General features: G+C 48.4%; 1 protein-coding gene across 1 annotated transcript; it reads right to left on the bottom strand.

Annotated features, from left to right (window-relative positions):
• Positions 1 to 16,440: 16,440 nt before the first annotated feature.
• Positions 16,441 to 22,466, bottom strand: LOC102019162 (protein FAM205A). The gene is made up of 4 exons (XM_005401041.1): positions 22,213 to 22,466; positions 21,614 to 21,659; positions 21,056 to 21,116; positions 16,441 to 20,362 (listed from the first exon to the last, which is right to left on the bottom strand). The coding sequence occupies exons 1-4, from the start codon at positions 22,354 to 22,356 to the stop codon at positions 16,618 to 16,620; spliced, it is 3,996 nt and encodes a 1,331-aa protein (XP_005401098.1). The 5' UTR covers positions 22,357 to 22,466; the 3' UTR covers positions 16,441 to 16,617.
• Positions 22,467 to 22,475: the final 9 nt, after the last annotated feature.

The raw sequence follows: 22,475 nt of genomic DNA, 5'->3' as shown, positions 1-22,475 counted from the left end.
TCGTATTAGACACACCTACATCCGTTTGTTATCAAGTGCACACGTCATTTGGGTGCTGTATCTGTGCTCTGATTGGCCATTGGGCAAAAGTCTCAAGTTCATCTGTTTATAGAAGGCACTTACCTCTCACCCAAAGACACCTGCCTGGGTATTTACCAATACTTAATTATAATATATATTATTTAAGTATTAATGTCTATAGTATTATTTATATTTAATTATATGTGAATATTATTACTTTATAATTCAAATTGTCCATTATGTGTTGCAATGGATGTACTAAATGCATCCATCTGGCTGACAGTCTCTGTTTTTGGTAGTGAGAATCAAATTCAGGACCTTGAAATTGCCAGGTAGGCACTGTGCCCCTGAGCTGTAACCTGGCGCTGGCTGACAGTCCTAACTGGGGCTTATTTTGGGGGTAGGGATGATACGACAAGTATCCTGAAAAATCATGCTAGGTCTTATTTTCTGCTTGTCTTATTTCGGGGAAATATGGTATTTACTTGTTGATGACTATACCATCTATTTTTTTTAACTTTTCCAAGCTAATTTTGCAAAGTGTATATTCTTTGCTGGGTGGGGCCACTGGACTTTTTATTCTGTGATCAGCCTACTGGCCTGAGAAGGGTGCCCCCCCGCAAAATTCTGTCCCTTTCAATGTTCTGACACGTGCGGTGGGGGAGCCTGCTGTCCCTCAGAAGGGGCTGAGACTAAGGCGAGCCTATCCTTAGAGAGCTGCCACGCCGACCAGTATGCACAATCCAAGTTCCCACCGGCTGCGCTGCCCTAGGAGGGATTTTACTTTTGGGGGAAGACGGGCAGCTGAGAATTGGAGATGGGGGTCTGTGGGATGGGAACGAAGAGGCGGTGTTTTACCCCGAGGTCCACAGAGGAGAGGGCTGGAGTTTGGGTGACCTAGAGGACGGATAATTGAGCCCTTGGCTCTGAAGCTCTCCAGCTGGTTGAGCTCTTAACCAGGAGGGGCCTGCCTGCGCAGAGAGCCTCCGCCGTGAGCCTCCGCCGTGAGCCTCCGCCGTGAGCCTCCACTGTGAGCCCTGGTGCTCCCGGAGGTGACTGCGCAAAAGCCAGGAGCTAAGAGTTCTGGGTATTTTACCTGGTCTGAGGGCAGATCCTGGCACCAGAAAGTTTTAAACTCGCAGCTTCCCCAGCTCCTTACCTGCCTCTGTGGAAGTGATGCCGAAAGTAGTGATTGTTTATCTCAGAAGTTTTCTGAGAAGTCAGGATAGCCGGGGTCTGGGGGACAGAGAGATGGAAACAGAATCGTATTGAATGAAAATGTTTCAATCTTGAGTACAGTTTGGAATCACCTGGGGAGTTTGGTTTAAACATACAGAATATAGAGAACTCAAAAAGTGGGACCCTCCCAAAAATAAGAGATGAGGAGCCCGGCGTGGTGGCGCTCGCCTGCAGTCATAGCGCTGTAAGAGATGCCCGCGGGAGAGACTTTCTGGCCGGGCACAGTGTGTAGAGGGGGATGTGTAAAGGACGAAGGGGGTTGTGCTGCCTCCCAGACACCCTCTCTCGCCCCAGGCCTTCTGCTGCCCCCTTGCCCGTATTTATGCTATTATGGAGGTGGGGGTCAGGTGGTGTTCTGTCAGAGGGTGCCCGCCACCCCGACAGGCCCCATCCTTGCCTGTCTTTCCTAGATCCAGGACGCATTTCCCAGCGCAGACCTGAGGTCCCTACCTCTACCCTTGAGCCTGCAGAGGGAGAGCAGCCTCAGAGAGGTGCTGTGTCCTGGAGATACGGGGGCCTCCTACTTGCTCTTGGGGACTGGAACCTACTTTAGGTGCCCCAGGAGAAAGAAGGCGAGCCGTGGGCCCTGGGCTGGAGGGGGAAAATCGGCAAAAGTCAGCAAGGAAACCGCTCCTTGAGAGCAGCGGAGACGGCAAGTCCCTTCCTCTCCATTTTCTGTGGATGCACCTGGAGGCAGGAGAGAGACGCTCCGTGGCAGCCTGGAAGGCAGTGAGCCTTGACAGAGGCACCGTGCTGGGCGAGGAGCTGTGACCCTGCTCTGGGACCCGAAGGCTGCAGACCTGTGCTTTTGCCCTAAGCTGCTACCCGGGCCTCATCCCACCTCTCAGACCCGCTTGAACCCTGCTCTGCATGTGGGAGTCTGGAGCTTGCAGCCCGGAGCCCAGGCCTGTTTTGGTCCTCAGGCCAGGCTGCATGTAGACAAGGGGACACAAGGACTTGGATGACTGTGCGTCTGAGATGTGAGGGTTCACCTGAGTTTCAGGCCTGACTGAAGATTTTGGCTGGGTGAGCTCTGAGACTCCTGTTTACAGCCTCTGGGGAGGCCCAGGTGCAGAGAGGAGCTGTACCGGTGGACACATGTCAGCACTACCTTGACGATGGCTGCTGAACCAACACACCTATTCGAGACTGAGATCCTGGAAGTAGCACTGTGTTTACTGACCCTTCCCTTGGCCCAGCACCTGCAGATCCATAACCTGTTTAAGACAGCACCTGGCCTAGTTCTGGGATAGACGACCCAGGTGCGGGTGTTGCAAGAGCCTGGAAATCCCCGTCTTGGAAAAGGGCGCATTCCCCTCAGCCCAAGGCTGCCTGCTCCAGCCTGCTGGAGGGTTTCAGGGCAGCAGATGTGCCTGGCTTGGCAGGCAAGAGCTTGGAGGGGATGGCAGGAGTTTCAGCTAAGGGGCTGGGCTCGTCCTGGAACGGGATTTGGGGTGGGCTGGGTCCCACGGGTCTGTATATCCAATGAAGGTCAAAGGGCCTACGCGTTTGGTGCCCCTGGGTTCCCAGCAGAGCTCTGAGGCCTCCAGGAACACAATGCCTCACAGGCTGCAGTTTTTCTAAAGGAGCCACCAAGTCGCCGAGGGTGCGAGTGACACAACCCTTCCTAAGAGTGTTACAGCATGTATTCCTGTGGCCAGTGTGAAGACATTCGCTACCCAATGTGTAGCTACTTTGGGGTGGGGGTAGGGTTAAACTTAAGCTTAGAACAGCAAGGACACTGTGGTTACAGGTTGGAGTTGGACAGTGGTAAGCACAGGGCTGGGTTTAGGTGATGTTAAAGTTGGATTTCGATTGAGTTTGTGCTTTCTGTTGATAAGAGCTCGTGTGTCTTGGATTAAGACTACGTTGGGCTCGAAATAGGGCACTGCTTGTATTTAGGATGGGATGAAGATTGACGAAGGAGTTAAATTTTGTGTTGGAGGTTAGTTTTGAGCTTCTAAGATAGTCTGGAGAGGGACTTAGGCTTATGCATAAGACCGGATATTGATCTGGTGTAGGTGAGAGGCTCTTCCTTCCACACTTGAAGGTTGTGAGTGTCTCCACAGTTATCCAGTGAGGGCAGGTAAATGCCCAGCTTTCTGGGGGTGGGAACAGGGAGTTTTCTGTGTCCTCTTACTTGGCCATGTGAACATGTTTGGTTAGCAGTAGGCAGCGTTACCTCTGAGGTACAGTTAGTTGTTCTAAGGACCACCCCCCCCAAGCTATGTTTGGAAATGGAGTTGGAGCTGTGTGACAGATAATCTTGCTTTCAGCTTGGTTATATTTAGGGATGGTTAGAGGTGGTGTGATTGGAAAGCTGCTGTCCCATCGATGGGTTAGCCCATGGATGACATCGCAGCTGAATGGGCTGTCGGGGGTTGGGGCCTCCTCGGAGGAAGCAGGTTCCTGGGGGCCTGCGTCTGAAGAGTGCATCTCTTCTAGGGCCTTTCCCTGTCTCTACCTCATGGCCACCATCAGATGAGCAGCTGTTCTCCGTCCTGGTCTTCCGACACGACCTCCTCCTTGGAGCCAGTGACCATGGCTGGAATCTGTAAAACATGAGCCAAAATAAACCTTTTCTCTGTCAAGCTGTCTGTATCAGATATTTTGTCCCAGCAACAGAAAAGTGATGAATACAAGTTGTTTTAGGGGCTTTGTAGGGGCGGAGTTGTGGTTAGAATTACTTAACATTTGGGTTAGAGCTAGACAGATAGTCGTGCCCTGTGCTAGGGGCTGCTCTGTGGGAACCTGGGACCTGGCTCTGGGTGCCCTGGGGGTAGCCTGGACTGGATGCATCTTTCTGGTTTCTTCTTCCCTTACGTTTGCTTTGTCCAGAAGTCTGGGGGTCAGGACCCTGCATGCATGGAGCCAGTAGTAAATTGGATGCCTCATCATACTGTGTGTGTAGGTCAAGGGTCCTGCTGCTGAAGAAGGCAGTGGACTCGCTCCTGCCCTTGACATTCTTCAAGAGCACGCAGCCAAGTTGTTGAAGCCAGGAATATGAACATGAATCCAAGACATACATATATAATTTATTTATTTATTTTAACAAGGTCTAGCTATGTAGTTCGGGCTGGGTTCAATCCTACCCTGATCCTCCTGCCTCAGCCTTCCAAGTGCTGGGATTACAGGTGTGTGCCACTAACTCTGGCAAGACTATGCTATTAAAGGACAAGCAGCAAGAGAGAAGTTACAAGCCAGAGCTCGGAGGAGGGAGACAGACCCGGTCAGATGCGGCCTAGAGGCTTGATGGCGGAGAGAGCTTTGAAGGATGAGTTTGGACTGCGTTTGGGTCTCTGGTTCTGTGCAGCAGGCTGCCCTTGTGTAAACTTACCTTGGTGTCTTCAGGGTTGTGCCCGTGTCTGCTCGAGCGTGAGTGCTCAGGGCTCAGTCTACAGAAGTGTGTTTACTGGACACGTCCTGTGTGCGTTCTGAGTTAGTTCCCGAGTGGCGTGCTTGACTTCGCTTCTTTCTCTCCGAGTGTCTTCGTGGCTGGATGGCTGTGTCCATGTGCCTCTGACTGCGTGTGTGTGTGTGCGCGCGCGTGTGTGTGTGTGCGCGTGAGAGAGAGATTCTTCTCTGGCCTCTGGTTTTGCCTTTCCCCTTTCCCTGACACACCCCAGCTGCCAGCTCCGTTTACCGCAAGAGTGCTTTCCCTTCCCGCCGCCTGGATTCCCATGGGGCAGGCTGCCCGCCCGGGCCCGCTCCTGTAGCCTCGGCAGCAAGTCTGACCTTGGCAGCGCTTCGCTCTGGAAATCCCCCAGTGTGCTCCCTGCTGGGCCTGCCCTGGGAGAAGTTACACTTGAGGAAAGGGGTAAGGCGGGGAAGGGGCGGTTGGCAGGACCTACCCCTCCGCCTGGAAACGGTTTCTCTCTGGCCCCTTCCCAGACCCTTCTGCTCCCCACGCTGTCATCCAGACCAGGGGTCCGGGGTCCTGGCCTCCCTGGCTCTGGGCTTGGGAAAGGCTCGTCCTCTGCAAGCGCCGTCAGACCTGCTCAGCGCCTGGTCCTGAGCCCCGCACCGCACCTGCTGCGCTGTGCTTGCTTCTCGCGTCGCCCGCGCACTCGGGGCGGCTCTCCCTTGACTCCTGTCCTCGCAGTGCCCGCGGGAACAGTGCTTGTCCTCCTGCGACGCGTCTGCTCAGGCCGCGGGCCCCTGGGTTCGGGCGGAGGTTGCTTGGCCGGTACAGCAGCAGAGGCCCAGCCACCTTCAGGGTACAGGAGGCGGTGTGTGCGCGTGGCTTCTGCTGTGCTCACCCTGGGATTCTGCCCTCCCTGCTTGGGCTGCAGTGAGAGGGTGTGGAAATGAAGCTGCCGAGGCCCCTGACCCGCAAAGCTCAGCATTTCGTAGAAGTGGCCGCGTGGAGAGGCCACGCTCCTCCCTCTGTGGCGACCACTTGCCTGGAATTCCTTCCAGACCGTTCTGGAGCGTTCTTCTCATGGGTGTGAGGAACGGACTGGAGACAGTCGGGGCCGTTCGCCGTGGCACGGTGTGCGAGAGGCAAACCCCGGTACCCCCAAAGCACTGGTGTGGTTCGCACCGACCCCAGTTCTGGATTAGTGGGCCCTTCAACTGCGCCCTCAGGAGACTCTTGTTCTCTGAGCTTCCTGTCTGAGGCTGGGGCGGGTGAAATGTGAGTGTATGTTAGGGCTGTGATACAGGTAGGAGGGCTTCACCCTCCGTCAGCTCCCTGCCTGAGCCGGAGGCTCTCCCGCTGTCTTCTATCAGGTCCCGACTTTGCTGAGAACTCAGAACCCTGAGCGTCTCTGCTCCAGCTGCTCTCTGTGCCCCCGACTCTTCGCCATAGGACTTTGTTCAGTGGCGTGAACTCGCGCTGGGCTATGACAGGTAGAGCCCGTGGGGAACCACGGGAAGGCCCTGCTCCACCCTAACCCAGGATGTGTGCGCGCTGACCCGGCTTCCCACCTGAGGCCGCCGTCACCCTTCCGAGTCAAGGCCCTTTGCTCCAGGCCTTCCTCTGTTCTGCCTCTGTGGCTGCCCAGCTCCCACCAGGCAGAGAGGATGTGCCTGTCACAAGACCTCCTTTGATCCTCAGGGACACTTCAGGAAAACACCTGGTGAGTGTTGTTCAGCGGGCTGGGCTTTGTGTCTCTCTGCTCGGCGGGGGGGGGGGGGGGGAACGACGACTCTGTCCCTTAGGCACAGGCTCACCATTCATGGGGGGCGCATAGCCATGCTTCTTCCTATCTGGGCCTCCGTAGCCTGGCAGAAGTAGATAGATTGTGCTAAACAGTGGGCTTCTATCAGAGGAAGCCAGGCCTGCCACCGCGTCCTCCTTGTTGCCGGATGCTGACAGATCCCGAATTTCCTTAGGAACTAAGATCATCCCTTGGTCTCCTCTCCCGCATCACACTTCCTGCCCTTCCTCCAGCTCATGGTTGGCGGGAGGGTGCAGAGGTGCTACCTTCTGAGCACATTCAGGGGCCAAACAGAGGTGCAGCCCATCTGCGTGGGGCAGCCGTATTGTCTTCTTGCTTCCCAGTTTGCTTCTTCCACAGGAAGCCCCCGGTGAACACTAGCGTGCATTCAGCTCTGCCTCTCTGCGTCTGGCCCCACGCCCTTGCTCAGCCCCACACATTTAGAGCTGCCTTTGGGGTCTTTCCTGCCACTCTGGTGCTCACTTGCTTCGCAAACGTGATCGGGACTCCAGCCCGTGTGGGATCGCACCGCCGCTCACTCAATAGCCCCAAAAGAATCTTTCCAGAATCCCTTCCCACCTCTAATTTTTTGGCTTTGACTTTCCATGTTGTCCTCTCCCCAGAAAGCCTAGGTTCCTCCTCCTTCTGTCACTCTTTGGGGTCTTTCCCCGTGTGCTGATTGTGGGGGAGAGCTTTCTTCTTTGGGAGCATAAGGTGCTGCCTTATTCACACTGCATTCTCTCTACTTACGTGAATAAAGTGTGCTTTAGCCCCAGCTGGGTCTTCAGACGGGGACTCGTTCCCATCGCTTGCCTTCTTCTGCTCCACGTGGTTCCTCAGCAGTTATTCTCTTGTTCTCCTGCATGCTTAATTTATCCCTGTCAACTAGACCTTCGCACAAACATCATCCTCTGTGTGGCCGGGCTTTTGGCGGGCCCCTTCTTCACACTGTTGCCCCTATTTCTGCACCTTTATGTGAACACAACTCCTGGAAGGACTCTGTGACCCTTGCTATCAAGACAGTGAGGGCTCACTGCCGTGGGACAGAAGCCAGGCCGCAGAGCGGTACGGGGCGGCCCTTTGTAGCATGCGTGTTGCTCCTGTGCCCCTCTCAGCAGACACGTGGTGAAACTCTGGTAAAGCACAGAAGCAGATCGCTTACACAGAAAGAGGGACTTGTTCCTAGAGGTGTGTGGGGGGCAAGAAACCTAGCTTCACCTGTCCTTGTTAGACTTAAAGCTCACCGTTCTGGAGGTCATATATCTGGGCAATACATTATTAGATTTCCACTAGCTATGCTGCAAACAGTAACCCTTAAAGTGTGGGTTATGCTAGTAGTTGCCTGGATTATTTTGTAGGAACTTGCTGAGAACACTGACTCTTCACTCAAACACAGATATATGATGGTGACTAAAATGGCATAAAGGCTGGCGTCTCTGTCTTCACATTGCATCTGTCCCCATGCCAGGTGATCTCGTTAACCTGAGTGGATTGTGACTCCTGGAGAGGAGACTGGATCATGGGGTGCTGTGCTCAGTGGATTAGATGAATATGCTGTTAGAAGGGGCTCTGGCTGATCATGGGCCCCTGGGGGTTCCTGGCACTGGTCCTCTACTCCTGGTTATCACTATACTGTTCCACCACAGAGTTTCTTCCTGAAGCCAGCGGACCCTGGACTGAAACTGCGACCATGGCTGCACTAACCCTCTCCTCTTTTAAATTGAAGGTGTCACACGTTTGGTCCCGGCAGCGGGAAGTGCAGCTCCTTTTGCTGTCTTAATCCTGGAGTCAGACCCTCCTCAGCACTGTGTGCAGACATGTTGATCATTTAGAAATGTTTATTCTGCCGGGGATACAGCTCAGCAGCACAAGCGCTTGCCTGGCAAGTGCAAGGTTCTGAGTTTGATTCCTGGCACGCCTGCCAAAACAATGTTTATTCCAAGTCTATAATTCAGGGTCAACTTGGCCTATTGCCTGTTGGAACTGGTATTTTCTTTTACCTTCTCTCTCCTCTCTTTTTCTGCCCCTACCCTTGTGACTTTCCAGTAGCTAAAGCAGCCCAAGGATCTAAATAAAGTTCTTTAGATCTACATAAAGCCTGGAGAAAATCACGAGGCCAGACTATTAAAATAGGCTGATAGCTCCAGTTATGAGAGAAACTCGGCAATTCCTCGGATAAGTTGGCCGTGACCACCTGGTAGTCTCAGTCTCCCAAGAAGGAGACATCTTTTGGAACCGTGCCCATGGCTGGTGGGAATCGACTGGAGTTTTAACCTACCCCATAAATCCATACAAATTCACACTTTCTTTGTTCTGGGAGCAGCCCGATCCCCCTTTTCTTAGTCTGTACTGACTTGCTTCAGCTCAGGTCTCTACCCTTCCTGCCTTCCATTAAAGCATTGCCTGTGTTTGTGGTTGAAATACTTGGTTAAGTCTCATTTATACCATATCTGAGTCAAGAACCCATTTGGTGGCATTATCACTAGGTGCTCCATTCTTTTTCTTTAATTAAGTTTATTGCTACATTTTAGATATTCATAATGATCACATTCATCATAGCGAATGTGTACCTGTACATGATATATTTTGTTGTTTTTTTTTTTTTTTGTTTTTTTTTTTTTGTTTGTTTGTTTTTTGTTTGTTTTTCTCCAGTACCGGGAACCGAACTCATGACCTTGTGCTTGCCAGGCAGGCACTTTGCCGCTGATCTAAATCCCCAGCCCCACATGATATATTTTGATTTCTCTTTTTTCCAGTCCCCTCTCCTCCCTTCAACTCCTCTTCCCCTCCTTACTTACAAAGTTTGTTTACATTTTATTCTTTTTAAGTAATTTATTTCCTCTTCTCTTCCATCCTTCCCCCTGCCCCTACCCCAGTTCTTCTTTCCTTCTGAAAAATTTCTTCCCATTTCACAATATCTATCGTACATTTTGATCCTTGTTTACTCTTTCAGTTTCTCACACCAGGGAGACGATGCAATGTTTACACATGTGAGTTCAATTTATTTCACCTAAGAGTATGGTCTCAAGTTGACTCCATTTACCTAGAAATGTCTCAAGTTTATTCTTCTTTATGGCACAGTAGTACTCCATTGTATTAAAAAAACCAGATATCTTTTATCATTCCTCGGTTGATGGGCATTTGGGTTGTTTTCAAGATTTACCTATTACAGATTGTGCTGCTATAAACATGGGTGCACGTATATTGCTGTGGCATGATGCTTTTTAATTCTTCCAGGAAGATACCCCAAAGGGGAATAGCTGGGTCAAATGAGATCTCTAATCCTAGTTTTTTGAGGAATCTCCATACTGATTTCCACAGTGGTTGTACCAGTCTGCACTCCCACCAACAGTGGAGAAGGGTTCCTTTTTCCCTATAGCCCTCTGGTATTTGTTATTGGTTGATTTGTTAATGATAGCCATTCTTTCTGGAGTGGGATGGAATCTCAGAGTTGTTTTAATTTACATCTCTCTAATAACAAATGATGTTGAACATTTTTCCACATATTTATTTGACAGTTGTATTTTTTTCATCTGAGAAGTGTGTATTCATCTCAGATGCCCATTTTTGGATTGGGTCTTTAAATTTTAGGGGGTCTGATTTTTTTTTCAATTCTTTATATGTTCTAAATAGAAGTCCTTTGTCTGAAGGACAACTAGCTAATTTTTTTTTACACTCTGTGGGTTGTCTTTTTGCTCTGTTGGTGGTTTCTTTTACTATACAAAATCTTTTTAATAGGATGAGATTTCCAGTTAATGATTCTTTTTATTATTTCCTGTGCAATTGGAGTTTTGTTCATGAAATCTTTGCCTACACCTATGTCTTGAACAGTTCTGCCTATTCTCTTCTCCCGAAGATTTAGTGTTTCTGTTTTAATGTTTAGATCTTTGATCCATTTTGGTTTTAGTTTAGTGCATGGTGATAGATATGGGTCTAGTTTTAATCTTTGGCATGTGGAAAGCCAGTTTTTCCAGCACCATTTATTAAAGAGGCTATTTTTCCTCCAGGGAGCATGTTTGGCTCCTTTGTTGAAGATAAGGTATTTGAGTGTTTTGGAGCTGTTCCTGTATATTCTAATTTGTTCCATTGATCCTCAGATCTGGTTTTTGCCAGTACCATGCTGTTTTTATTACAGTAGCTTTGTAGTATAGTTTCAAATCAGGGATTGTGATGCTCCTTGCTTGCCTTTGTTGCTGAGAATTGTTTTTGCTATTCTAGGTCTCTGCCTGTTTCAAATGAATTTTAAGATTGTTTTATCTAATTCTGTGATGTATGCTAATGATATTTTGATTAGGATTGCATTAAATATGTATAACAATTTTGGAAGTGTGGCCATTTTTACTATGTTGGTTCTTTCTATCCATGAGCAAGGGATATCTTTCCATTTTCTGATATCTTTTTTGATCTTTTTCAGAGTACTATAACTTTCACTGTATAGATCTTTTACTTCCTTTGTTAGGTTGATTTCTAAATATTTAATTTTTTTGGATGCTATTGTGAAGGGTGTGATTTTTCTAATTTCTCTCTTAGTAAGTTTGTTGTGTACAGGAAGGCTATTGATTTTTGAGTGTTGGTTTTGTATCCAGCTATACTACTGAATTTGGTTTTAAATCTACAAGTCTTTTGGTGGAGATTTTGGAGTTTTTTTGTCTTCTATGTAGAGTATCATGTCATCTGCCAATAATGATAATTTAGCTTCTGCTTTGCCTATCCTTATTTCTTTTATTTATTTCTCTTGTCTAAATGCTCTGCCTAATGTTTTCAGAACTATATTGAATAAGAGTGGTGATATCTTTCCCTTGTTCCTCATTTTAGAGGGGAAGGTTTCAGTTTTTGACCATTTAGCATGATGTTGACTGTTGGTTTGTCATAGACAGCTTTTATCAGATTGAGACAAAGACCATGTATTCCAGTTTTCTGTAGAGTGTTGGATTTTTTCAAATGCTTTTACTGTGTCTATTGAGATGATCATGTGATTTTGTCCTTGGCTCTGTTAAAATGCTGTGTTACACTTACTGATTTGTGTATGTTGAACCATCCCTGCATCCCTAGAATGAATCCTACCTAGTCATGGTATGTAATCTTCCTGATGATTTTCTGCATTCTGTTTGCCAATATCTTATTGGGGATTTTTGCATCTGTGTTCATTAGGGAGATTGGACTGTATTTTTCTTTTTTGGTTAGGTTCTTCTCTGGTCTTGGTATCAGGGTAATCCTTGCTTCCAGGAACGATTTTGGAAGTATTGCTTCCCTCTCAATTTCATTAAAGAGTTTCAGAATTAGTGGCATTAGATTGTAGAATTCAACAGTGAATCTATCAGATCCTCGGCTTTCTTTTGTTGGTAAGTTTTTAATTACATTTTTAATTTCATTGACAGATATTGAGTTATTTAGAATATTTATATCTTCTTGATTCAGTTTTGGCAGTTCTTCTGTGTTTTCCATCTTATTATGTAGATACTTTTGTGGGGTACATCAATATGGATTTGAGAATGTTTTCTCTTAGGGCTTGAAATATCTCACTCTAAGCTCTCCTTGATTTAAGGGTTTGTGTTGAGAAGTCTGTCATGATTCCTTCATAAGTGATTTTTTTTTCTTTTCTCTAACTGCTTTTTTTTTGTACCAGGAATCAAACTCATGACCTTGTGTTTGCCAGGCAGGCACTTGTGCCACTGAGCTATATCCCTGGCCCTCTAACTGCTTTTAATATTTTGTTCTTGTGCTGAATTTCTAGAATTTTGATTATTATACGCCTTGGTGTAGATTTATTTTCATCATGGATTTTTGGAGTTTTACATGCTTCATTTATTTGTATGTCACATTCTTTACTCATGTTTGGGAAATTTTCTGCATTATTTCTGTGAAGATGTTTTTTATGGCATTTACCCTGTCTCAGGTTTTCTTATTGACTCCAATAAATCTTATGTTGTTCTTCTTTGCTTCATCCTTATAGGCTTGGATTAATTTTTTACAGTCTTTTACTATTTTTAAGGTATCTTTTCATGGTTGCTAGCTGCAATCCAGTCTTCTAGCTCTCATATTCTATCCTTAACTTCATTGAATCTGTTGCATATACTTTCAATGGAGATTTTAATCCCCTGGATTTATTTGGATCTGTTTCATAGATTCCATTTCTTTCCTATGTTGGGCATTCATGGTTTCTTTCATTTTCCCAAGTTTTTCAATTTTTGAAAAATCTGTGTCTGCTCTAATATCTTTCAGTTTGATCATTTCATTTTGTACCTGAGAAATTAATTTTTCTATAGCATCTTTCATTTGTTTTTTCACTTCTGTTGCAATCATTTCAGAAAGTTCTAGTGATTGGATTTCAATATCTTCTATCTCATTGTGCTCTAGACTTATCCTGGGTGGGCTGGGAGTCTGGGGTTGCATTTTGTTTCTGTGTCTTGTCATTTATTATTTTATTTTGTTTTCTGTGTTGATGCTTGCCTTTTTTTTATCACTAGTATCAAGGCTTCCCTAGGAAATGTCTGTTTCTCAGGGATGTCTTCTAGATGTAGGTGGTTCTTGATCTTTATGTCTATCCCAAGAACCTACTTTCCTAATTTGTTAAGGATGAGAAGTTGCTATCTCTTTGGCTCAGCACCCAGTACTTTGGTACTGGACTATGGTGATGGTTATGACCCCATGCAATCATAATGTTATCACACAAGGGAGAAAACTGATTATAATATGCATGACATCATGGCTAAAGTATTACAGTTGGCAATAACAATAGCATCAAGTACAGCCTCTCTACTGACAAACTGTGGTAACCATTAACCTGATACCTTTAACCACAGGAGCAAATTCTACAGTTACATAACAAAATCCAACACATATCAGCAACTTGTATGCAATGATTTTCCCCTTAGTGCAGTGATTGTACCCTGTTGTGGGGAGGGGAGATTCAAGAGGGATAGGGGACAAGATAGATGAATGACATCAAATATAGTAGGAGCACGGCTGGAGGGCAAAGAAGGATCACCCAAGTTTTGGGAAACTGGAGGACACAGGAGAGAAAGAATGGAAGAGAAAGCAGAGGAGTATTGAAGTGAACCAGAAAAAGAAGAGGCAGTGTTCACACACATGGAAATATCATAAAATTAAGAGATAGTGAAGGAATGAGAGAAAGAAGATGAGCAGAAGACAACAAAGAAATAAGAAACCTAAATAGTGAAAAAAGAGAAAAAACCAAAAAGCAAAACAGGTGGTGGGCATGGCATTGGGGGCATGAATAAAAAAAAAAGCAAAACAAAAATAACCTCAAGCACCAAACCAAACCAAACCAAACCAAAACAAAACCCTAACTAGACAGAAAAGGGATAACAAATCAAAGAGAAATGAAAGCAATGCAATTGCTCTGGTGTCCTCAGTTCTGTGGTAGTCCAAGTTGGATCCCAGAAATGCCCTCTGTACTCCAGCCAAGCTCACAGTGGGATTTGTGCTGGACAGGGGCTGATGTCTGCCAAATCTGCCATGTGCTGGGTGTGGCGGCTGGGACTGGTCTTCTGCTACTGGAGCTCTGTAGAGCCGTTGGGTATAGAACGGCAGCCCTGCCTGCTTCTGTTCTGGCTCTGTGTGGAAGCACAAGCTGGCTCACCTAACTCACCAACTGCTGGCTCACATTCTCACTGCTGCCTCAGACTTTTCCACACCGCTGGTCCTGCTGCCAGTGTGTGCACCCATGCCCCAGCCTGCTGTCTCTGGTCCCACTGCTAGCATGTGTGCCTTGCACCCGGCCTGCTCTCTCTGGTCCCACTTTCTTCATTCAATTTGAATATACTCCAGTTATACCTTATCTGACTCACATACCTGAGGCTGTTTTTCTTGAAGTCATTAATAATATTTTTGTGGCTAAATCAGATGGTCCTCATCTTACTTAGCTGGTTGACAACTTCTCATGAAGTTGTTATGGTTTGTGTCTGGATGTCTGCCCAAAGCCTCAAGCAATCATGGGGCAACTTCTAGAGTTTATGATTGATCCGTGGTCCAGTGCTGGGATTATGGGTGTGAGTGCTACACCCGCCCTGGGGTGGGTAGTCTGTATACAACATAAGGGGTGGGAAAGAGGCCTGCTCTCTGCCACTCCCCCCTTTTCGCTCTTGCTGCTTTTGCTGCTGTTGCCCTCTGCCATGTGCCTCTCTGCCTTGGAGCCAGCTGACTATGGACTGAAACCTCCACAAACTGTGAGCTAAATAAACCTTTCCCTCTTTAATTTTGGATGTCAGGTATTTTGTCCTAGCAATGAGGGAAGAGTAACCAAGACAGAAGTTAATTACTTTGTCCTTAGAAACATTTTTTTGTTTTCCTGTTCACCTCCCTCTCTTGTGTTTTTTTTTTTTTCTGGTACCGGAAATTGAACTCATGACCTTGCACTTGCCAGGCAGGCACTGTGCCACTGAGCTAAATCCCCAGCCCCTTCCCTCTCTTGGTTTTCCTGCCACCTCATGGGGGGGCCACTGACTTTCAGTGTCCACTACTTAGTTTTCCTCCTGTATTGTACAATTTCTGAAAGTACCCAGGGCCCAATCCTTAGATTTCTCCTTCATTTATACTCACTCTCTTGGTGATCTTAGCTGAGAAGACAGTATTTTATATATGTTTATATGTGCATCTTTATCTCCCTGCATCTACCTACATCTCTCATATGCAGTCAGGACTCCCCGAGGACAGCATGTCTCTGTGTCTAGACAGACTGTCGGGGGTCTGGTCTCAGAATGAAACTCAGAGATTACTTATGATGCTACCGCAGTCCTGGTAGCGGTGAAGGGTGTGCTCAATGGTCGCAGTCTGGTTGCAGGTTTGAAAGTAGAGACAACAGATGTGCTGATGGACACAGACTATTAGGGGGAAAAAGGTCAAGTTCAAGGCTTCACTTTTGGATGACTGAGATGAATGTTGGCTTCAAATATACCTGCTGAATTGACAATTTGGGCATGTGAGGACATCTACTGCATGAAATCAGGAGCTCTGTTGTGGCTGAGCCTGTGTCTTGTTCATTGCTGCGTTTAGCATGGTACTGGCATGTAGTAACTACTGTATATTTATTGTTGAGTGCAAGATGCTTCCCACGGTCATTTTATTGTGACCCACATCTGGAGAACTCATCAGCTGACTCTTTTCCTCCTGTGTCAGGGCCCCAAACTTCACAGTACTCATGACACTGATGCAATGCACTGTCTAGACTACTTGCAACTAAGATTGATTTTTCATTGTGAACTAAACACCATTAAACCAAAACTCGAGCAACCAAAGGACCCCTTAGTTAAGCTCATATCTGATGGATAGTGGTTTATCAAGTCATTACGCACACTAGCCAGGCAAAGAAAGAACGAGTACCAGGCACAAGTTTTCACAAGTTCTAGCAGCAGGGTAGGTAACAGTTGGAAAATGGCCATTGGACCAGAACTAAGTGCACTTTTAAAATAAACTTTGAGAAAGAAAATACTGCAATGTAATTGGCTACAGATAAGAGAGGTGGGGTAGCATGAAGCAGGCAGCCTTTTGGGGTGAGAGTTGTCTATAAGGACAAATATTTGTTGCTTCTAGATTGGTTGGGGCTAAGAGTTCCCAAACTTTATGTGTAAACAGGGCATGATGATGATGGGATTTAAATCAAGCTCAACCTTAACAGTCAATTTGTTCATTTAGTTTGTAGCTGATGACTGAATTTCCCTTATCTCTTCTTCACTCTAATCTCAGCCTTTGTAATTAAATTTAGGACATCTCAGAATGTTTCTTTTATGGCTGCTATCCTTGGCCCTAGGGATATGAGACATGCAAAAGAATTTGGTGGCCATGGATGGTAAATTTTGGAATTCACTCCCTACCTTTATCTTCACTGTACTTTACCCAGAGGGACTTCCTTAGCATATTCCTTCATCTGCAGTTGCTGTGAAATACTGACCCATCTGAATGAATGGGTTAAACTTCTGTGGACAGAATTCACTTTTTAGCCTAATTCAGGACTTCTTTTACCAAAGTACAATGGGGACAAGGAGGACACAGACAGCTCTTTGTTTAGAGATATAGGGTATATTTCAGGGGGCACTCTGCCCCTCCTGTTTTTTAGTGGAAATGGCAATAGTGCAGCTCTTCAAAGGAGACAGAAATTGGGAGGTGTAGAAATGCTTAGTCAATACTCTGAGTGTTCTCCTTGGGCAAGAAAATGTTTCTGAGGTAAGGGATGGGATTAAGGGCGGTTGCCCTGATTGGAGGGCACAGCCACTCCAGGACAATGCCTAGGACAGTGGTGGGGGTGGCCTGGGACGGAGGCAGATCCACGCAGCTGGGAGCGTAGCCGGAGCTTACTGTGTGGGGAATGGGAAACATCCGATGAGGCCAGGCCCACCGGCCTCTCTGTGGGGAGCGATGGGTTCTTGGGGCTCCTCCCTGGTGTGTCAGTCCTCGTCTTCTCCGTGGGGCTTTTGGCTGGAACCAGCCTCCTTTCCACATTTTCCTTGCTGGTGTTGGCCGCCTTGCCAGGTGTGGACAACATGGAGTCCGCGTGATTTTTGTCTTTTGTCACGGCGCTGATGTAGTGCACAAAGAATTTCATCTTACTCACCAAGCCAGACTCTGGAGGGCTGGGCCTCTTGTGAGAACGGGCTGGCGTCACCTGCCCCTGCAAAACCCGACTTTGCAAGGTTTGGCCCTTGAAAGGCTTGTGCGGAGTCGGTTGGCCCGGGAAAGGCTGGCCCTGGGAAGCCTGGCCCACTGCAGGATGGAAATTCTCAGGGACCTTCGCAGGTGTGAGGAGGGCACTGACGTTTCTTCCATGGTCCTGCATGTCGTGCTCAGATTCTTTTCTCCCAGGGAGCTCTGTAGGCGGCTCTGCAAGCTTAAGCTGAGGGTGGTACTGGGGAGTGTGTTGCTGGGGATCCACAAGAAGACAGCTGTGGGTCCATCGCCAGGAGCCTTGGGGTCTTCTCTTCAGAAGCATCTCTTCTGGCTTCTGCTCTTCCTCAGGGTGTCTTTCTGCACTGGTTAAGGAGTGTCCAAGCCCTGCATCCCCTTCTCCGAGGTCCCCTGCTGCTTGGGGTTTCCCTGCCTCCTCTCTCTTTCCTGCCGGCGTGGGGATGTGGGCTGAGCCCTTGCCTGCGCGTTGGGGCTCAGGGTCCCAGTGTTCCCCCAGGCCGGGGCTGTTTACAGCGGCCTCCACCTGAACACAAAGCACCTGCGCCTCAGTCACGTCCCCGCTGACCTGTGAGATCTCGGAGGGCTGGTGGCTAGGAGCAAGGGGCGCTGCTTCGGAACCAGGTGGCTTTGGGCTGTGCCGCAGCGTCTGCAGCTGAGAGGCCGGGTGTTCTTCCAGGTGGACACGCTCTGAATGTGGGGCAGGCAATGAGTCTGGCGGGGCGGGCAGTTTCTGGAGCACTGTGCTTCCTTGCTTGTTTTGACTAGTCAGACGTGCCCTTGAGGACTTGTTCTCTGGGCCCGCTGTAGTTTGTTCCCGGGACTCCCTTGCCCGTATGGGGAGTCCCAGTTTTATCTCTAGGACCTTTTTTCTCAGGTGGAAGTGCAGCCTGGACACCAATCGCGTCTTGAACGCGTGGAGGATGGCGGGATGTGTCTGGCTCTCCGGAGGCGCTGACTCCATTGTTCCTTCCCTCTGCACCTCAGGCTGGGAATCTGTGCTGTCTGCCCGAGTCTCGCTGTCATTTTGAAAGCAGGGCCCAAGCCTCCTACTTGGGTCTTGCGGTGTTGTAACTTGAGCCAGAGGCTCCTTTGGGGCTTCCACTGGCCCTGGCGCCATCCCTGCTGCTGGCGAGTGGCTAGCGATGGCTGGAGCCGTCACTTCAGACAGAGCGGAAGAGTAAAGGGTGGGCAGTCCCGACAGGAAGACGAGGTACTTGTGTCGCACGGTCATCTCCAGCCTCTCCATGGCTGCCGAAGTCAGGGCTCGGTGCAGCTTAGGGCGTCCAGCGGCAGTGTCTGGTGAGGCCTGCTTTTGCTGACCAAGGGCCCTTGGCCCCCAGGGCGTAACTCGGTCATGTAGGTCGGAGTCGCTGGCTGCCTGCAGCCCCCGGGGCTGGCCTTGTGGAACGCAGGGGAAGGGAGCCACTGCTACGCCCCCAGGAGCTGTGCCTTCCCAGGAGCTAGATACATGGCAAGGGACCATGCCTTGGTGGATCTGTCCACATTTGGAGTCAATGTGGCCCTGCAGTTTGGCCTTGGCCTGGGTGAGCAGGTGTGGCATGGGGAGTGACATTTGGGCCAGCATGGGTGAGAAGGGGTCGCCATCCCCCGTGCCCTTCAGGGCCGTAGGGTGGGGGATCTGCACCCTGGGGAAGGTTGTGCTGCTACAGGGCAGGGTCTGCTGGTCAGCAGAGGAGAGGAGCAACTGGAAGGACTGCTGGATCTTCTCGGGCAGGCCCCAGCGAAGGCGAATCAGCTGCTTCTGGAAGTGAAATTCCAGCAGCCTGTGGGTGTGCTCTGGGAAGAAGGGTAGTTTCCTGGTGAAGACTGAAACAGGCTTCCCTGGCCAGGACGTTTGCACAGTCTCGGGAGCCTGGGCTTCGTCACAGGGCTCAGACTGCTTGGGGCTGTGGGCATGGCAACATCTCTGGATGATAGCTGGCAGCCCCCACCGAAGCTGGAGCTGCCTCTGCAGCAGGTGCCATTCCAAGGTTTTATATTCAGCTGGAGTCAGAAATGGGGCACTGACGTGAGCTTCTGGATGTCCAGCTGGAGACACACGATTTGGAGACAGTGGCGAGGAGGGCAAGCATACGTCTGGTGGCGTTTCCGGCAGCAAAGGGTGGAAAGAGAGCCCCTGGAGCAGAAGAGGCTCCTTCGATGGGGGCCTGGACGTGTTTGTGTTCGTGGCGAGGCCTTCAGAGCTCAAGAAAGAGGCAGTCAGGGACTCACTGTGCAGAGAGGGGAGGCCACAGAACAGCTGCCTGTGTTTCTGGTGCAGATGGCTCCCGGGGTCATCAGCCTGTCCCCCAAGTGGTAGACAGAGGCCAGTGAAGACTTCAGCAGGTGGAGAGGGCAAGGCTAATGTATCATAGTTTTGGACTTGCTGGTAATAGTGTCTTTGTTGTGGTTTTGTAGAAGACCACTCAGAAACCCAGATAGACTGAATGGGCTCTCTGGTTATGTATGAACACCAGGTCTGTTGGGCAATGATCCCAATTTTGTCACAAGCAACCTTAGAAGTACTATTCAGAATGGAGGAAAGTTGTAAGTTTTTTCCAATTTTGCTAAACAATATTGCGTCTGGCATAAGCTGCCTCATAAAGGAGTCCTCCACACGTCTGGGGAGACCCCACATCTGGAAATGCTTCCTTTTTTTTACATGTCCCTCCAGAAGCCTCAAAACTTTAGGCCTGAAGAATGGCAGGTGCGCTGGAAAGACTGAGTCCACATGCAAGGTCATAGGACGTGTCAGGTTATCTGGGAATTCTGGATGCAGTGATGGTAAGGAGACCCGGCACTTCACATGATGCTGCCTTTGGTTCCCCTGCACAAGGTTAGGTTTATTCTGCATCATCTCCTGCCCACTTACTGGAACCATAGGTTCCTGAAGCTCAGAAGAATCCCTACTCTCTTGGACCACGGGTGTATTTGCCCATTGAAATTCCTGTCCTCGCTGGAGATGATCCGTAAAGTACTCTTGGATACTGATGTCATCAATTGTCGGGGTTAAATCTTGTTCCATCTGTTGTGATAGTGCCGGGGTTGCGGATATCCGTAAGAGGTCTCTGGAGCGCTGAGGATGAGGTTCCCGATTCTTCTCAGAAGACACAGTTGACATGGACATCATCTGTAGGTAAGAAGAGCCCTGCAATGGCCCTGATAAAGTTGGGGAAACCTGGCTCTTCTCATCCTCCAGCAGCTGCTGAATCTCCAGACACACAGCGTTGCAGGTCTGGCAGGAAGGATCTGCACACAGGAGCTGCCGCACACTTTCCTGCTGGGGAAGCCAGTGCTGGCTGGGAAGGGAAACACGATTGTTAATGATGTGGAACATCTGCCTCTTTGGAAGAGTGTGGTATGGGTGTTGCTACTGCCCCCCACAAGTCCTATAAATCCTGAATCTGCACTGTAGGAAATGAAGTCTTCATGAGAACTTTGCACTATGAGAACTATGACATCACTCTGCTACTACACCTAGAATTTGTTGGAAATCAAACTTTTTCTCTAGAAATTTTAAGAAGAAGACAATAGACTTCTGTGTGAATGTTTTCCTAGGAACTGGCCTCTGTGAAGCCAGAGCAGGACCCTGCTGGACCTGGGAGTCTGCCCCTGACAGAGTATAGCTCAAAGAGAGTCTGACAGTGATGACTTCTTTATGTAAAATCCATCCTCTTGACTGGATAACCTGTCTCACGGCTGTGTGAAAACCCAGGAGCATTTTCCATGAATTGTGCATCAGTCAAACCCTGAACTGCAGAACTACTGTGACCCCAGCAAGTCACAGAACCGAATGACTTCTGCCTTCTCGGATGTCTGAACGCCCTCGGCCCCGGCACCTTTCCTAATCAGTGAATCACCCCTACAGTGTCTGTCTTCCTCCCAGCCACTGCCTCCTTTTTCTGAGACTAGGCCAGGCCAGGCCAGGCCAGGCCAAGAAATCATCACAGGCCCGCCTGGGAGCTTGGAGACTGCAAAGGGAAAGAGATCACCTTTTCATGGTAGAGAGCAGATCCCACAGCTTCTTTGCTTCTTTCCTGGGACATCTCTTAGCTGTTTGAGGAAACAGGACAGTGTGTTATACGCCATCAGAGTGTTGTAGGGGTGTCCATAGGAAGCTGACTAGTAAGACTGAAAACACAGAGTCACTGCTCTCAGGCATGTTTCCATATATTACCTTTTACAACATGATGTCCCTTACTAATTTCATTGGATCTTCATAACTACAATGTGAGGGAGGGATTGTCAGTTATAGCTATTTTACGGATAAAACTGCAAGATGAAGGGTCATCAAACTAACAGATCACACAGGTAAGGACATCTGCCTCACTCCCTCAATTCTTTAATCTCAGGGGAATAAGGCAGGGAGTTTTGGAAGGTTCCCACATTCTGAGTTTCCTTCCACCCAAGTCCTCCATGACAGTGATCCATTTGGAGAACTGAAGCTCCCCCAGCTCCTGGTTCTCCTGGCACCAAGGGTCCCAGAGGGACATGGGCAGTGGGAAGCTGCACTGCAGTGGGAGGGGGCAAGAAGCAAATCGGGATGTTACCTCTTGATGCTGCATCTCTTGCCCTTTGCCTGATTTTTCGGTGACACTTGAAGAAAAAACAGAATGTGAAGCTGGAGTGTCATTTCTTTCATATTCAAAATGAGACAAAGTGAACACATTTCCCATTCCCCTTCTATGTATTTGTCTGCATTTTATCCACTCTCCTGCGCTTCCTTCTCCTACATTCCACTTTTCACCCCAGTATTTCCCTGCTGTGCCTATTTCTGATTCACTCTGAGGCTTTCCATTCTTCGGCTTCCCATTACGTCCCACCCTCACCACAAGTTATGCGGGGAGATTGGGATGACGCGGGTGAAATGGTAGAACAGATTAAAGAATGAGTGCTTCTATCCACCCAAGGGCTTCTGCTTACAAAGTCCAACTAGAAAAATCCCCTCTACTGGGAGGTCTTCTGAGATCTCTAAGTTATACTTTATCTTATCTTGTTTTCAACCCAAACCAAACAGAGTTCTTGGCTTTTTAACTAGAATTCTATACAGAGGTAAATGAAGGTGTGGTATGAAAGTGGGGGTAGGTGGGAGAAACACTGAGAATTTCAAGCTTAAACTAGTTCAGTTGTGGTCATGGTGTTTCCCTACCCGGCAGCAGTTCCTTTTGGGTTTAAATCTCAATCCATAGTAACTCCGTTTCACTTGCCAGATAAGTAGGATAATGATAAAGATGGAGCCATAGCTATATAAGAGGTATCCAATATTCTCAACAACCAGTGAAGGGGTCAACATGGCCTAACCCTCATTAGCACGAGGAGACCAGCCATCCCTCTATGTAGGCATTCAGAGTTCCAGTGACTAAGGGTGCTGGGCCTTGTCACGTCCGCCTCGCAGAGGGCGGAACCAGGTCA

Source organism: Chinchilla lanigera, unplaced genomic scaffold (assembly GCF_000276665.1).
Source record: "Chinchilla lanigera isolate Chin_1 unplaced genomic scaffold, ChiLan1.0 scaffold00071, whole genome shotgun sequence".
In the NCBI taxonomy this organism is placed as follows: Eukaryota; Metazoa; Chordata; class Mammalia; order Rodentia; family Chinchillidae; genus Chinchilla; species Chinchilla lanigera.
The sequence above is the reverse complement of the archived record's forward strand: the minus strand, read 5'-3'. Positions and strand labels throughout refer to the sequence as shown.